At 33.8% G+C, this 18,623-nt stretch overlaps 1 protein-coding gene across 3 annotated transcripts in view; it reads left to right on the forward strand.

Moving 5' to 3' along the window:
- Positions 1–18,623, forward strand: part of LOC150097166 (uncharacterized) — a 201,597-nt gene that overhangs the window by 100,112 nt on the left and 82,862 nt on the right. For all 3 annotated transcript variants that reach the window (XM_090407304.1, XM_090407305.1, XM_090407303.1), the window contains 3 exons: positions 8,945–9,038; positions 10,021–10,144; positions 14,262–14,407. In XM_090407304.1, coding sequence (XP_090263430.1) covers positions 8,945–9,038; positions 10,021–10,144; positions 14,262–14,407 — 364 coding nt within the window. The remainder of the gene's footprint in view (positions 1–8,944; positions 9,039–10,020; positions 10,145–14,261; positions 14,408–18,623) is intronic.

Genomic DNA, 18,623 nt, shown 5'->3' on the forward strand with positions numbered 1-18,623 from the left:
ACACATGACCTAGGTCATCAGCACAATTCTGCAAAATATTTGCATAATTTATTAATAAATACTAACTAAATTTATGTAGTTAGCTGTAGACATGTGTTTATTCTACTGAACTTAAACATGAGTGACTGCTTCTTTTCTGTTGATACTTTTTACACTATTTGATATTGTTGCAGGTAGCTGATCTTCACTGTTTTCCATGGTTCCCTTGATGAAAATACAGGGCATTGTTTAACAAGGTAACATGCCATCCAAAATATCTCATGATGTTGTGCCATCATTTTGATTAAGCCAATTCAGAATTCAATTTTTTCAGCTAATTCCCAAATTGACAAACCATCATAATCTGTTTATCCAAGTTGATGGCTTATAATCAGGTACGCCATGAAGATTTGACATAGTTCAGAAGCCTGTCTGTTCACGTCATTCCTAAAAGGGTTATGTGGAGGTTTCCTCCCAGTTATCTAGGTTAGGCCCTTCAGCTATCCCAATAAAGAGATTTGCCTTCTCATCATTAAATGAGAAGGTAAATTTATGCTAAAAAGAATCATCTGACAAATGGAAGATTCAAGCTGTAGACTAGAATATATAAATATTATTTGCAAAAGAAGTAACAACAATAAGCAAAAAGTGTAAACAAAGATAGAAAAGCAAAAGCCTGAGAAGTTGCAGAAGCGTGTCCGTTACCAAGATATGATAGTATTCATATAAGGAGAAGAGCTCTGACACTATATGATTTGGTGCACAAACTGTGTAGAGAAAATAAATGAAAGATTTTGGTACATAGAACAGGTCAGATAATAGAATAGCACAGGTTATCTGTATTAAAATTCGGATATCCCACAAAATAAAAATGAAAGAAGTTAGAATATGAAGAAGAAGTTAGCTATGCAGTATCCTTTCTTTTAATGTTACACGGTGATCAGCATTCATTTTAGAAATTATGGACTTTACAACCATGTTATAAATAACTGTTTAATTTCCTGATGTTTAGACCTTCATATTAAGGTCGTCATCTGGAGTATACATAAATATATAAAGACAAGCTGAGTTACATTTCACACATTATGCTAAAGAGACAATGATTTGATCAATGGTAGCATGACCTCTAGTGAAAATATAGAAAAAAAAAATTAAATAAAAATTAATTAATTAGAAACTACATCAAAGCTATATTCTATTTAGCATGACAATTGTTATATTAGATTTAAGATTCTGGATTATCTATAGTCCTGTTTATAGTTAACTCTTAGGGAGAAAGGTTCCATGGGTGGAATATGTGCCTTCCCATATGTTTGGGATTTTTAGACCATCATTATTGTTAAGATTATGGTGTTTGATAAGAATCTCACAGGCTTCCTTAAATTTATGTTCATACCATGTTTTGGTGTGATGTAAACAACTGGTGCTTTTCCAGTCAATTCTATGTAAAGTGTTCAGTGCATGATCAGAAAGGCCAGCTTCACCATAGTTATTATATTTTATGTGTCGTTTATATTCTACCCACGGAACCTTTCTCTCTAAGAGTTAACTATAAATAGGACTGTAGATAATCTTAAATCTAATATAACAATTGTCATGTTAAATTAGGACATCGTTGTTACTGTAAGAAAACTAGATTATCTATATGAAAGAATGTTTTTCTGATGTTATCTTAAATAGAATATAGCTTTGATGTAGTTTCTATTAATTAATTTTTATTTGTATTTTTATTTATTTTATTTTTTTTATATATATGTATATTATATTTCACTAGAAGTCATGCCAGTAGAATAGCCGTTGATCAAATCATTGTCTCTTTAGCATACTGTGTGAAATGCAACTCAGCTTTGTATATTTATATATACTCCAGATGATGACTTTAATATGAATGTCGAAACATCGGGAAATTAAAATAGTTATTTATAACACAGTTGTATTTCTAAAATGAATTAGCAATGCAGTCTTATTTTGTAAAGTTAGGTGAAGTTTGTTTCTTTTTGTATGTTGCATGGAAGATATTTTCAGATGTTTTTTGCTACGGAAGACTTGCTTAGATATACAATAAATTTCTTTAAATTAAATATTAGAGTTTAATTAGAATTTGTGTGAGTCATTAGATTTTGAATTGGTTGTGCTGTTTGTATGTAAACACATGTTCTTTAAAAAAAAAAATTTTCATGTTGTCATTTACAAAAGCCAGTTACCACTGTAATTCATTCATGTTGTGTGAATAATTAAATCTTTCTTCACTGCATAAATGATTATGAAATGAAGAACTGTTGTAATTTCCACTACTTTCATTTTGAAATTATAATTAAACTTTCCTGCACTATAAAAAAACTTAATTTAATTTAATTCACAGTATTAAAAGCAGTTATGGCAGTGCACAATGGTGGACTAAAGTTGTTCTACTGTATTTCTGTTGGAGGTAAAGAGAACATTAACAGACATTGTTACACATTCAACTGTTTCAATAGGAAAGACAGAGAACATAGCATGAGGCGAATTGTTTAGTTTCTGTGTATTCTATATATGAAGATGGAAACAGAAATTAGAAGAATAGTCCAAAATGGAAGACAGAGAGGAGATCATTTTATTTCAGTTAAAACTAAAAGGAACTTTATTGCTCTCCAGTTCATATACACATAGGACCAGTAAAGTATGTTTAGCATTCTCAGTCTTAAAAGTTATTAAAACTGTTTTAGTTATTTCTTCAATGAAATATTTCCTGATTCAATCAGAGAATCTGGATAACTAGATCATATAAATTTAATTATAATTTCAAAATGAAAGTAGCAGAACTTATAACAGTTCTTCATTTCATAATCATTTATCCATTGAGGCAAGATTTAATTATTCACACAACATGAATGAATTACAGTAGTAATTACTTTCATATAGAAAGTAATTCATTATAAAGCAATGAACAATCTATATTTGTTTGGTAATTTATTCAATGGAGCTTGCTGTTACTTTCATATAGAAAGTGAATCAGGTTATTGAAATGTCATGAATGAAGACTAGTATATTTTCTTCAGTGTTTCATGATTTTAGAATAATTTAGTTGATTGCTGTTATATAGAAAACAGTTCTTGTGTTAGTTTTCCCTTCTATGTAAAATGAATTAAAAAATCAATTCTGTAGGAGACAAGAGACTAAAATTCTTGAAGTTATGTCCATAATGGATAATAACTATTAGCTTTTAACATTAAAAGCTAATGTTAAAAGTATGTGCTTTTCATGTGAATAAAGAAGCATATGTATTGGCACTTGCACAGATAAGGTATATTGATTTTATGTTGTATATATTTGTCTTGTTTTGTAAATTAAAATTTTTCATTTTAGTTACAAAGTTCTGAAGACTCAATCTCTTAATTGGTTTAATGAGCTTAATGACTTAATTTAGAAGATGTAATATGTGAGATCTTAGATTATTACTGTGAAATTTGTAGTTTAACTCAGATGTTTTATTTTTTAATTTTGAAGTTCAGAGTTAAAACTACTCGGTAATTTACTAATGGTACAAATTCTAGGATTGCATGTACAAGAAAGAAAGAAAAAAAATACTTCTCTCTTTCACACACACACACACACAGTAGAGTATAAGAGAGATGGCTTGCATCTGATACCTGAATGAATTTGATATCGGGACTCTTGAACAATGTATTCAGGTGCCACTTAATGCAGAGAATCAGGAAATCTAGTCATATAAGGAACACTGAGAATATACTAAGTGCAGCTAAGGTATGCAAAAGTGATGATGATAATATAAATGTCACTGAGCATGGTTATGGATCTGGGGAAAGGGGCTGACCTATGCTAAATACATTTGGACTTTTTGAGAGTAGGAAGAGGAGAGAAAGAGAAATTTGCCTGTCTGGGTTAAGCAGATTATGGATATAAGTATAAAAATAAAACCAGGAGGTACACATTTTTGTACACAAATGTCTGGAGCAGCATCAGGAACAAAAGGGCTGGGTTTTGTTGCCTTCGTCAATATGTTATGCTTTTAAATGTACTGTGGGCTTTCATGAGTGAGAATCACATAAATAAATAAATCTAAGTTATCAGTATGCTTCTGAATAACTGGCATATCAAGTTTAGCATAAAATTCAGTAATAAAAATACAAACTATGAAAATATGTATTTGTAGAAAGTTTTTTTTCTTCATTACAGAGTAAATTATATTTTTTAATCCTTTACCAAAGTGTAAATAGACAAAATTTGCCTGTGATGGCAAATTTTGTTTCTTCATGACATTTGCCCTAATATCCCACAATGCAAAAAAAAAAAAAAAAAAAAAAACCAAGAAAGATCACCATCTGAACCAGTTTCAACCTTTCAGGTCTCATCCAAAAAAAAAAAAAAAACTTACTACAACTATCTCTGATCCAGAGTTGTTTTAATAATATGGTGATACACCTTTTTGCTACTTGTATATAGGAAAATATATGACTTTGGCATTAATTCAACCTTGGCATCTTCCTAGGTCCAGCTTCACTGACGAGACCTCAATAGAAGTCAAAACTGATTTGGGTAGTGGCCCCTTCCCATAATGTTTTTGCATTATGTGATATTGAGGCAATTGATGTGAAGCCAGTAGCCTCTATATACAAATATCCTAGTCATGAAAATACAATCATCCCTCGACTTACGTCAGAGTTCCGTTTCATCCGGAAGGACATAAGTCGATACATTAAATCAACAGAGTTATAGGGGGTTAGGGACTTAACAATAATACATATACTGTCATTTTAATTTTTAAACCTTATAAAACTGTACTATGTGTTACTACCACTATAAAACATTAGAATAATGACCCAAATCTTCCTCCACAATCACATCTTCATTACATTCCCTATGTGAAGAACCAGGCTGCAGCTCTTCTGGTGTAACTTTTTTTTTTTTTGGTGAAAGTGTCTGATGTGCTTTGCTTATTCCTCTTCTTCTTTTCATCATAAATTGCAAATGCATCATGTACTTTCCTTTCCACTAATAAGTAGCGTTCAACATTGGGTCCATGTTCTTCAGCCCTTTTGAGAACATCGCTAACTGCAGAGAACATTTCTGCAACATCCTTCACTGTGAATTGTTTAACTATCTCCTTGTTTCTATTTTTCTTCTTCCTTTATTTGTTCTTCCTCTTCTGCAACACGTTCCTCCAGTGCGACCAATTCTTCGTTGGTCAACTCTTCAGGGCACTTTCTATGAGTTGAACTATGTCGCCATTCACTTCGAGATTCAGATTGTTGCTAGGCCCACTATTTCTTCACTCAATTTATAAAGGTCTTCGTTTTTTTCAAAACTTCCAAAATCATGCACAAACAGTTTTAATATCTTTTTGCCATATGCCACTCATACATTGAGAGGTCACTTCAGCCCAGGCCACAGCAATATTTTTAATAGCATAATAAATATTGAATGCTTTCCAGAATTGCATGAGTCCGGTCGTTTCTTTCAGTAGCAGAAATGGTTTGTGAAAAAGTTCTCCATAGATAATAAGCCTTAAACACTACAAGAACTCCCTGATCCATCGGATGGATCAATGAATATTGTTTGGAGGGAGAAATATGACCTTAAACTTGGTGAAGATCACTGATATTAAGACAGATGACCTGGAGCATTATCTAGAATTAATAAAATTTTAAGTTCTACATTTTATTTCATATAGTAGCTTTCTATTTCACTTGCATAACAGTTGATTAAGTCATCCGCAAACAATTTTTGAGTCATCCACGACTTCTTATATCTCCACTAATGAACTGGAAGAGTATGCTTCCTAATGTTTTGGAAGGCTTGTGGATTCTCACTGTGCCATATCACAAACGGCTTCAGTTTATATTCACCACATTACCTCCTTACAGAATCATAACACGGTCTTTAAGAGCTTTGAAACAAGGCATAGATTTTAGCTTTTTATGGATGAATTGTCTGATCGAATTTATGGATGAATTGTCTGAAACAAGGAGGTCTCATCTATATTAAATATTTGCTGTGACAAATAATTTTCCTCCGTAATAATTTTATCCAATTTCTCCACAGACTTCATGGCAGCCTTCTCATCTGAACTTGCAAATTCGCCATACATTTTCACATTATGCAGTACAAAATGCTGCTTGAATCTCATGAATGAACCGGAACAAGCATTGAATTCATAGTTATAATCGGGTCCTGCTTTCTTCTTCAACATGTTGAAGAGACTTAGTGCCTTAGCAGTTATGGTCATAGTGATAAGAGGTATGGGCTTTTAGTTCAGGTCCTCTTTGCATGATGGAAGTAGTTTTTCTAATCACAGATAGGACCTTGTCGTTGCTTCGTCACCATCATTGAACTTGTAACTTCATTTCAAGATCAATTGGTTGCTTCTTTTTCTTTGATTCCCCAGTTTTTTTAACTGGGCATGTAGGTGCCATGTTGCACAAAATATCACGATAAATACACAAATAACCTATTTTTCAAACACAAAATCGACAGAGAAACTGTTGAAGCCACGTGCCTACTGCTGAGGGAAGTTGCTAGTGAATGCGCTGTTGCTACTGCATTGTTGCATGATGCACTGTTGCTAAATAAAAACCTTTTTACTTTATACTCGCTTGTGTCCTGTTCAAAAGTATAGTTGAAAATGTTATTTATTTCATTATAGGATCACGGACATATCTTCGAACAGACATAAGTCAAGGGATGACTGTACTTCACATAAACTTTGTTTACACTGGGGTAAAGAATTAAACACGAATATAATTTCTGATTAAATATAATTGACTGTGGAAAAAGTTAGGTACATGAAATATATCAGCATTCTCAATGTTGAACATATTCGGCTAACAAGTGATATATTTCAACTATTTGGGCATAATTTTTAATCAAGGTAGCAAATTAAATATGAAGTTAGACAGTAGAATATGCAAAGCTTAGTATGGTGGAGAGGCAGTTGAATAATTTGATATGGAATAAGCAAGAGATTAGCCAAAGCCCTAAACTAGCTGTACAAGACAGTGTTTGAACAAACTTTAACTTCTGGCTTATTTGAGAGTTGGGTTAGAAATAAAGCAAGTAATCAAAAGCTAGGGACTATTAAAATAAAAAAAAAAAAAAATAAAAAAGAAGACAGCTCTGAGAAAAATTAGTGGAGTGAACCAGTTACGTTAATGATAGAATCATAATAAAAATGAAAGAGCATGATTTTATTTTTATAAAGGATTTGTGTAAGCAGAGCTAATCTAAGCTGGTATGGTCACTTAATTGGGAGTGGAAAGGTTAACAAAACATGTTTGCCATAGGATCTGTGAAAGTATTGGAGTCCTGACAAATAGACTAATGTGGAATTAAAATTTTTCATAGGAAGTTAATAATGAATGATGACATAAACTTCAAAAAGAAGCTCTTTAGAAAAGTTTATTATAATTTGTGAACAGTCTTAGTAGCATTTATATGGTATGGTGCAAAAAAAACTACTGAACTTTGACATTCCCTTCAGTACATGCAGTATATGAGATATGCCATTCAACTGCATGGACATTGATAGAAGAACACATGTAATCTATTCCATTATGTTTAGCTTTAGCAATGGCGTTAATGTTGGAAGAAAAGACATTTGTTGTTGAGAATTATTTTCATTCAGACGGTTGGTAGAGCAAATGGTTCAAGCCAACGACATGTTTGTGAGCAGTTTGTTCATTTCCATAAGAGTGCCCCAAGAGTAGTGTCATTTTCTTAATTGGGAGATTCTGACATACTGGGAGCATTCTGCCACAATGCAAAGAGTATTTGGGGGGGGGGGACCACAAATTGTTAACACAAATGAAAATCATGGGCATATGCTGGAGGAAGTGTTACAGGTCTCCAAAATGCAGTCAATGCCAAACAACAGTAAAACTTAGAATACCAAGGTAGTCACTGTAGAAAATCCTTAAAGAGCTAGGTGCCTTTTCATGTGTCATTTCAGGTGGGTCAGTGTTGAATAGCAACTGATTAAACTGCATGGCAGGAATACTGCACATATACACACATGCTGACCAATGTATGAAAATCTATCCATTCTCCATTATATCTGGTTCTTAGACAAAACTCATTTCCATCTAAACAGGCATATAAATAGATGAACCTACAGGTTTCTTTGGACCTGAATTTGTCCAAGAGGAACCTTTTCACAACAAGAACATCACTGCATAGAGTGCAGTTTCTGGTCATGGCATAATTGGGCCCCTTCCTCATTTGAAGAGGGTAGTGTAACTCTAGCCTGGAATGGCAAACGCTATATTGAGAATGTGTTGGTTCCATTCACCTAGGATTTGTGTAGGATGTGTTTTGCAAAAAACATTCCATTTTGTGCACTGGTATTCCAACAGGATGGAGCAACCTGTCACATGGTTCTAGAACCTATTTATCAGAACACTTCCCCGCAAGGTTCGTTTCAAGGTACACAGAATTCCTGTATCCTTCACTTTCTCCTGATCTCATATCATTTGATGTCTTCATTTGGGGAATGGTTGAAGGAATGATTATTCCACCATGACCTACCTTCAAACCTTGATGAACTAAGGGATAAAATTACATATGTCCAGCAGATGTCCCAGCCCTTGTTCTCCAAGATGACAGAGAACCTTTGCATGCACTATGAAAGACATCTTGAAAGACAATGTGCCCATTTCAAGCATGTAATTTACCATCATTAATGCCTTATTCAACCAACATTCCACTGATAGCTGTGGATGTACATATAGGTGTAAACATCTATATGTACATCCACAGTACATATAGATGTTTACACCATACATGTAAACATATATATATATCTCTTTGTTAATAATCCCATTTACTCCATAATATATATTATTGTTAGCTATTCAGTACTGTTTTCTGGTCCATACTGTAATAAAATAGTTTTTTCCCCCCTCTATACCAGTTTTCTAAATTATTTCATTTAGCCTCATATTGATTATTATCATATAAATTTTTATCATAGCTGTTTTAAAAATGCCTCTGAAGATTCCCAAAGGAATGCAAAAGCCACTGTGGATTGGAAATTATTTGAATATGGCATCAACAGATGAATTTAGGTTAGTGGTCTATGAATTTTAGCATTAATTATTAAATGCACTGCAAACATGTCCAGACAAAGAAATATAAAATTGTTTCATTTTATTGATGAAACATAATACTTGAAACTAAAATTAATAGTCCATAGTTGGTGTTATTTAAAAAGATAATACAAAGAAGAATATTTCAACAATCCTTGAACTTCATGACAGAGGCCTATATGCTAGAAAGATGACATAATATAAATTAAACCAAAATCTTATTAGAGATATAATTTAAAAAAAAAAAAATTATAGTTGCTTAGAACCAGAATATTCCTGGGTACCTCCTTTTGAACAACCATTTGTATTAAAAAATAAAAAATAAATAAAACTTCTGTGGCCTTCAATAAGATCCTGTGGTTTATGTTGTCTCATGCTGTGAAGCTCTGACTTCATAATGGATGAAGTATTGGTGTTTTCACTAATTCTGTTCTCACTGAGTGCTCAGTTTGTTCAAAATATGAGAAATAACAATTCACCTAACATCTGCTAAATTAAACACCACATAGAAAAAGAGGCAAGAATTTTTCCATAGAGCTTGGCAACAAGGTAGACAGCTTTTTGGTTAAATATATAGTGATTAAGTATGATTAAATTTGGTTTAATCTAGTATGCTGAATGTGCCTTGAATGTATAACTGATTGTTGAATATTTTGACTTGTTTGTTTTACTAACACTGAGGATGGATTACTTTCTGTCTGAAATATTTGTTGATTTCTGTTAACACTAAAACAAATTTTGTCTACTCTATGTTTGCAGTTATCCATTATGTCATAGGTCTCACTAAGGGAAAGTACCATTTTATTTTTATTTAACTCATATTTTTGGAAAGGAAAAAACATTAATAAATTGCTTACATTTAAAATTATGTATGATTTTAACTTACAGGCAACAGTTTCCTTAATTATTTACTTAATGTTCTATTCTCTCAGTACTAATAGTTATTTTTTTCAAATGTCAGGCAGGAATGGACATTTCTTCTTAATGGTACTTTTGCTTGGGTAGCACATTCATACCGACCTACTCCACTTTCCTTATCTAACTGGGATACATACACTCTCCCATTGGATACAGTAATTTACCAGGTATATTATATAGTTAATTTATTGATGTCCTAACAAATAATAGACTAATATGAAAGAAAATTGTTTATAGAAAGTTAGTAATAATGTAAACTAATTATGCATAGTATCTTATATACCACTGTCCATTCATATCTGAGTCCTACAGGAAGTTGAGTATTTTCAATGTCATCCTTAGTATATATAATATAATATATATGATTTCTTCAACTGCAAATGCTTTAGGGATCCTGACAAAGTCTCAACCAAGTATTGATACTGTAGATACAGTGTTTGGTAACAGAAATAAGAAACAAAATATATATGATAGTAGTATAAATGTACCAGTGTTTTCGATCATCCACAACAGGGTGAAAAGCTAATAGGAAAAATGTTGCCCTTCTTTATTCAAAAGGGTTTAGAAAACCTGGCAGGACCTCCCAAAACTATTAAGAAATTATGTTAAGGTGATATCCCTGTGAAAACATTGTCAGCAACATTCGAAGAAACTACTGGAAGCAACGTTAATTGGTGGAATACCAATCACAGTAACATCTCATAAATCACTCAGTTCTTGTAGAGAAGTGATATCAGAATTGAGATCTTGGTGTTCCTGATGAGATATGTTCAGAGCTTAAAGATCAGGGAGTGACAGGTGTGAAGTACATCCTAATACATAGGGATGGCATCTGGTCCAATCAGTATCATTATCCTTACTATTAGAGTGTACATCCCTATTCTACTAAGATGCTTTAAATTTCAGAATTATGGGCATTCTGAAACTGTCATGGCTCTACCACCTGTTCCTGATGTGGTAGTAAAGAGCATGATAACAAATCTTGCTCTGCAAAAAGAGCTAAATGTGTCAACTTTTAGGGAGATCATCCAGCTTACTCTTGTGCGTATCAGAAGTGGGAAGATGACAAAGAAATGCAAAAAATTAAAAACAGAACCAAAAATATCATATCAAGATGCAAAAAGAAAGTTAGCCACCACCACACCTGCTCTAAGATCCTTGTATGTTGAGAGAGTAACAATTAAGAAAATGTCAACAGAAACTCAAACTCATATGTGCATTGTACCATCTGATAATTTCTTGATACCTGAACTTTATGATCACTAGTGTTTCTCTGTTGAGCAAATCAATTGCATGACCTGTAAGACAACAATGGTTCCAAAAATGGTTCCATTCAATGAGAACCCACTTGTCAAAAACAATATGGCAAAGATATCACTTAAACCACCAGATACCCCCACAGATAAAATAGATACTTCAGTATCCACTGAAAGTAAATTAAACTTGCCAAATGACTTTGACACATCAGATCTATTGAATATTAGAGATGGACACTGGCTGTCCATAATTCCCAAAACAATTGATAAATTTTAATTCCCCCTTAACAAATGACTGACTGTATGGCTCAAGCCCATATGTAGAAAACTTTAGCCATTGTTTCTCATGCTTCTCTTTCAGTATTAAAAATTCAGGAAGATATGAAGCTGCTGCTGAGATTCTGGCAAAATTTCAGGGATTACCTGACAAAGGTAATCTCTCAACTTCCTGAAAACCAGGCAAGTCTATAAAGCCAAAACAATAAGAAAATTTTTACAGTTTTGCCAGAATATCGATGATATGAAAATTTTGTTGCAGAAACACAAATCTTTGTCTCTGTCTACAAGAAACATACTAAAGACCCAACCTTAAGTAATTTTACTGTTGTATACAGGGACAGAACTGGAGGTGGTCCTGCTCATGGAGCAGCTATCCTAGTGAGCAGTCCATCATGTCCAACTTAATACTGCTCTATAAGCAGTAGCGATTCACCTATCTTTGGAATTTCTTATTATGGTATGCTCAGTTTATTTACCATTGAGTGCTAAGATAAATGAAATAGATCTTAATAACCTTATCTTGCAATTGCCTAAACTCATACTTCTTATGGGTGAACTAATGGTCACAGTACTCTTTGGGGTAGTGCCAACACAAACAGATGAAATCATTGAAAAAAATCCTTGATAATAACGAACAGACTTAATATTTGCTTCCATATGCCTACCTGCTCATATTCTGCAATTGATCTTGCAATCTGCTCCCCTATCATTCTTCCACTGCTCACATGGGATATGGAAGAGTACATATATGAAAGTGATCGCTTTCCTGTTTGCATAATGTCTTCACAGGAACCATGTTCCCCTACACAGATGCCCATATGGAAAATAGACCAGGCTGACTGAAACACTTTTCCCATCTTTCAAAATCTGATATCATAACAGGTAAACACCTATCAATGAAGCAATGGAGTCAACTTTACTGCATTGTCCAGACAGTAAACATCTTTCATTCCAAGAATATCTTGATTTCCACTGTATCCAAAGTTGGTGGAACCCAGAATGCCAGACAGTCAAAAAAGATAACACAGAGCATGTGGTATATTTTGTAGATATCCACCACATCAAACTTAATAGTTTGTAAGAATGTTATTATGAGATGTCAGAGTCAAAAACAATCTTGGATCCAATTTACCTCTTCAATTATACAAATGACCAGTACAAAAATTATATGGGATAAAATTCATAAAATGAAAAGTAGATATACATAGAACACACCATTTGCCTACCTTAGACCACAATGAAAGTGTTATTGCTGATCCCAAAACTATTGTGCAGATACTTTGAGAGAAATTTTACCAGAATCTCAGCAACAGCTTCATGCCCTCGGGAATTTTTAATACTGAAAGAGAAACATGAGAAACAAAGGCTAAATTTTTCTGCCGATGGACTTGAGCCATGCAGTCAGCCATTTATTAAGGAGGAAAAAAGAGCTCTTTTACTGTCTCACCTAGTGTAGTATGGTCTAATGACATCCATTATGAAATGATAAAACATCTACCATCATCTTCTGTTGGCATAAGTCAATTGTCATTGATTTCCCAAAACCAGGATCCAACACAAGCAAATAATTATCAACCTATTGCTCTGACCAGCTGTCTTTGTAAGATATTAGAGAAAATAGTTAATGCCAGACTTCTCTGGTATTTAGAAAACAACGATCTTCTCTCCAATACACAGTGAGGCCACATTGTGTATTGGATAGACATCATTCAACTTTAGACCATTTGGTTCATTTAGAAATTTGTATAAGAGATGCATTTCTGAAGCAAGAACATCTGGTTTCAGTTTTCTTTGACATGGAAAAGCTTGTGACACAACCTGGAGATATGGCATATTAAAGACCTTTATAACCTAGGTCTCAGAGGACACCTTCCTATATTTCTTAAAAACTTTCTGTCCGGGCGAACTTTAAGTCAGAGTGGGAAATACACTATCTTGGCCATATAATCAAAAACAGGATGTTCCCCAAGACTCTGTCTTAAGTGTGATACTTTTTGCTATCAAAGTTAACTCAATTACCGAACAGCTTTCTCCCACTGTAGACAATGCTCTATATGTTGATGACTTCACAATTTACTGTCACTCTCGTAACATGAGGGTAATTGAAAGACAACTTCAGCAAGCAGTTGATCATGTTTCTCTCTGGGCTCTTAGTAATGGGTTCAGATTTTCAACAGAAAAAGGTGTCCGTGTACACATCTGTTGAAAATGCACTCTTCACCCAGATCCTGAATTAATGGGAGGAACTATTATTCTGATAGCAACAGAAGCAAGTTCTTGGGACTCATCTTTGACAGAAAACTTATATTCCTTGAACACATGAGAAGGGCCACTATCCAGACTCAGTCTGGGTGGTGAATAGGAACTTAGTAGTGATGCAAACTTTTTATCTAGTACTATATTAATCCTGTATGTTCCCTGAGGTTGTATCAGATATTTGATGATGATGATATTATATGCACACAGTTTGACAAGCAAATCTAACAGGTGCTTATGCATTTTTCAGAATACATCTAAACCTGACACATTAAGGAATTTTATCTATTGTATGAGAGCAAATATATTTGAATGATAATGCATTTTATTAGTATGATATTTGAATATGTTCTTATCACTAAATTAAGTATCTGTACATAATGTTCAATGCTTAATAGTAGTAGTAATATGGTCATTTTAGATTAAAGATGAAATGATTTTTAGATTAAAGTCACAGTTCAACTATCAAGAAACTTTTTATTTTCAATATCAGTCTAATGTTTCCAAGTTGGCACTATCCCTGATAAGTAATGGAACATGGACCTATTGGGCTGCTTCTGCAAATCCTGGAGAAGACAACAGAGGATGTGCTGGGTGGTCACAGACACTCAAATATATTCCAAGGGTGTGGGATGAAATGTGAGTGATAAGTTTTATATATATTCTTATTTTTGTTCCTTTTGCCTGAAATACTGTTTATTTATTTGGGATATATGCAAACCTATGGTTTTATGAATTTAATTTCTAGCATTCCTTCTGTGAGATTTATAGGAAAATGTAGGGAGTTTTTTAATCAAATAAGCGATGTTAATTTAGAGTTGTGTCCTTGTATAATGATGATTTTGAAGAGCTTGTAATGCCCTCTTGAAAATATACCAGTCTTTTGATGATTGTGAGGAGTCTGTGTAGCTCAGTTGAAGAGGGCATTACAAGTTCAAGTACAATATTTTCAGGAGGGCATTACAAGCTCTCTAAAATCACCCAAAGAGAGAGAGTTGTAAGTTTGATTCCAGTTGCTGACTAGAGGAACTTTTACTAAACCTTTTTTTGATCAGTTCATGAGTTAATCGAACTCTTGCATCGGCAAGCAGGTTTTTCATATATCCCGTAAACTCGAGAAAATCGACTGTAGAACCCACGCTATTTTCAAACAGAAAATATAGGGAAGTATTAGAGACCATGAGATGATGCCACTTGTCATTCGCCTCTCTTCACCAGACACCATGAATAATTAGTGATAGTAATTTTCACTAATTATTTATTTAATGTATTTTCAATCCTCATAGGGCATATCTCATTTAATCCCAAGTAAAACCAGTTCAGCCTTGAAAATGCTAGACAGTGGCTAGTGAAACTTGTCTCTTTGTATATTTTATCATTTATCTTCTGGTCTTTTAATAATAAAAGTTCTTTATTTTAATTAGTGATAGTCTTGTGTCAGCTATCTCTGATTGGCTACCAGTGGAGATTGAACTGGCCCTTTATTCTCCAAAAATTAGATAGGGCTAAAACAGCCTCACCTACTCCCTATATGGGAATAAAAGGCATTAGATGTTTTTTATTTTTTATTTTTTTTTATTTTTATTTTTTTATGATTGTTCAGATTGGATAAACAATTTTTATCATTTCATTTTGAAATGATAAAAATTGTCTATCATTTCAAAATGAAATGATAGACAATTTATATCTATCATATCAAAATCAATGTGATGAATACCAGTATGTATGGAAAGATATACTTAATAAAATAAATCAATGAAGAAATCAATCCTTTAATGCATTTTCAATCCTCATAGGGCATATCTCATTTAATCCTAACTTTTGGAAATTAGCAGACAGCCTAGCTGAGCTTCAGGATATGAATACAGCACACAGCTGCCACGATCTTGTGATCCTAAGTGCTAAATGAATATTACTATCTGAAATGGTGAGAGTTCTATGGTTAATTTTTCTGATTTGTGGAAGAAAAGCAGATTCCTTGAGAAAAATGGTACTAATGTACTGTAGAGTTTATAGCTGTTTGTGGGTGGAAGTCTTCTCGAAATATAGCATTATGGAATCTGAAATTATCACAAGGAGTACACAGGCTTAGATAAACTTGAATAACTGCTTAATTAACAATATTGCAAGCTAAATCAACTTTATCATCAGTATTGTGCTTTAATCACAGATACAGATTCAGTATACAAATCAGCATGATAACTGATATATACAAAATAATATACTTGTTTCCTTTTCTATATATCTCTTGATGTTACTTTTACTTTCTTATACTTTACAAGAAATTACATTCTTGTTTAATGCTTTACTGAGGTATATGAGCAAAGTTTAGGTATGAAGGTGGTATCTTCACAATTAGGTTACTTGTATATAGAGGCTGCTAATTTCACATCAGTTGAAAGCATACTCTTTTTGAATGTGTATATTGTTGTGCATTATGAAGAAGGTCACTACCCAGAAAGAAATGAAGTGTGTTGTGCATTGTATGACACTGAAGCAAGTCGATACCTCTCTGTGGAGTTAGCCAAGTCAGGTAGAGTCTTGTAATGATAAATAAGCATGTGAATTCTGTCAAGTGTCTTTGCATTATAAGCAAAGACACTTGACAGAATACTATTATTATTATTAAGAGAGACCTTTGCATTATAAGCAAAGACACTTGACAGAATACTATTATTATTATTAAGAGAGACCTTTGCATTATAAGCAAAGACACTTGACAGAATACTATTATTAAGAGAGACCTCCAGGGAGTCAGGGACTCATCAAGGGAGGCTACATACTACACACACACACACACACACACACACACACACACACACCAGCTATTAGACTTATTTTTGAATTCATTTACACTGCTTGCACTTCATAACATCCAATTGCAATACATTCCAATCAACCACCACCCTATGAAAGAAAAATTTAGCCCTCACCTCCTCCTTAGCAATATTCATTTTCAGCTTCTAAGGATGCCCTCTTGTCCTTTTCCCACACTCCATAAATTAAAAACTTCCATCAACTGAAATATTGTATGACCCTTTCAGAAGTTTGTAAGTCTTAATCATATTATCCCTCTTTCTCCTGTTTGCTAGTATCGGCAGTCTACTAATTCTCAATCTGTCTTCATAATCAGTATTCCACAATCCTGATATCATTTTTAGCACTCTCCTTATCAAGGCCTTGTAAAGAGGCAAAATGACATCCTTTTCTTTACACTTGAACATTTGTTTCAGCATTGCAATTATCTTTTGAAGTGTATTTGCAATGTTTGCTATATGACCCCTAAACTTCAACTTCCTATCTACTAGCACTCCAAGACCCCTAGTCTCATCAGTTTCTTCTAGCATAATCCCACTGATATAATACAACATTGAATATCTAATCACACAAGAGTGAATGACATTGAACTGACTGCCAGTTTCCACTGCTCACAATTCCAACCTATTCAAATCATTCTGCAGGTACTACATATCAGCATCATTCCTGATTACCCTACCTATATTTGCATCATCAGCAAATAGCTGTATGTCGCTTGTCAAATCCTTTCCAATATCATTAATGCACAGATTGAATAACAGTGGACCAAGCACTGATCCTTGTGGTACACCACTGGTTACTTTAAATCTTGCAAACTCACATCCCCTGTATATATTGGCTGACTGACAGATTATTTTTTGATCTGTCAGTCAGCCATCCTCTTATGCACGCTAATATTCTATAATCCAAACCCATATTCTCCAATTTATGCAACAGTCTACCATGCTGTATTCTGTCAAAAGCCTTAGCAAAATCCAAAAGTATCATGGTTTATCCATTCTTGTCTAGTTCAATGGTAATATTGTTATAGAATGTGAGCAAGTTGCTAAAACATGACCTTCCCTTAGTAAACCCATGTTACTCATTGCAAATCAGAGATTCACTGTCAGCCCATTTCTGAAGGCGAGTCCTAACCAATTTTTCCCAAATCTTCACCACTACCCCTAAGATACTAATTGGCTAATAGTTGGATATATCAGTTTTTGCACCACCCTTGTGCAATGATACCATACATTCTTTCCATTCTTGCAGAATATTCCCTGTTCTAAGACTCATATTAAACAGCCTGGTTAAAGGAATAGCCAATTCGGCTAAACACTGTTTTAGCACACATGCTGATATCCCATCAGTCCCTACTGCTGAATACTTATTCAGTTTGTGCAACAGCTCTAATACCTCGTCCTCATAACCTGAGCTTATTTATCCAGTGAGGAGGTAGCAGTGAGCTCAATGTTGCATACATCAGGTTGATAGCCTTGAACAAAATGGGCACTAATTAATTGAAAAACCTCTTCTGCATCTGTTATTCTCATACCATCTGTATTTAAAAGTCAAAGAGACTTGCAGCATATCGATTAGAATTCTTGTGGGTTGTCTTCAGCACACTGAGCCAGTTTCTTTTCCTACTCTGACTTTGCTTTCCATACAACAGTTGCGACTATTCTAGCCTGCTGCTTATGATTTTCATAACAGACATCATCCTTTTTTACGAATTTCTTGCTTAATAAGATTATACATTCATTTGACTCCTATCCTGTTTATTCTTTGAACTCTCAGGACACATTGTGATATCGGATCATTTAAGTATTGTTTAAATGCTTCCCATACACTGTCGATATTCTTCCCATCCAGCAACCAATCCCATTCCACTGAACTCAGTATACTCTTCAGTTGGTCATAATTTCCTGCTTTGTAGTTCAGCATATAACCTCTTCTAAATGAAACATTCATAAACATACTCACTTCCCAAGTGAGTACCACATGATCTCTGTCACCAACCAGAGGCAGAATCATTAAGTCTTTAACTGAAATGCCCTCC

This window comes from Typopeltis vanoorti, chromosome 17, assembly GCF_054136105.1.
Source record: "Typopeltis vanoorti isolate ZY-2024b chromosome 17, IOZ_Tvanoo_1.0, whole genome shotgun sequence".
In the NCBI taxonomy this organism is placed as follows: Eukaryota; Metazoa; Arthropoda; class Arachnida; order Uropygi; family Thelyphonidae; genus Typopeltis; species Typopeltis vanoorti.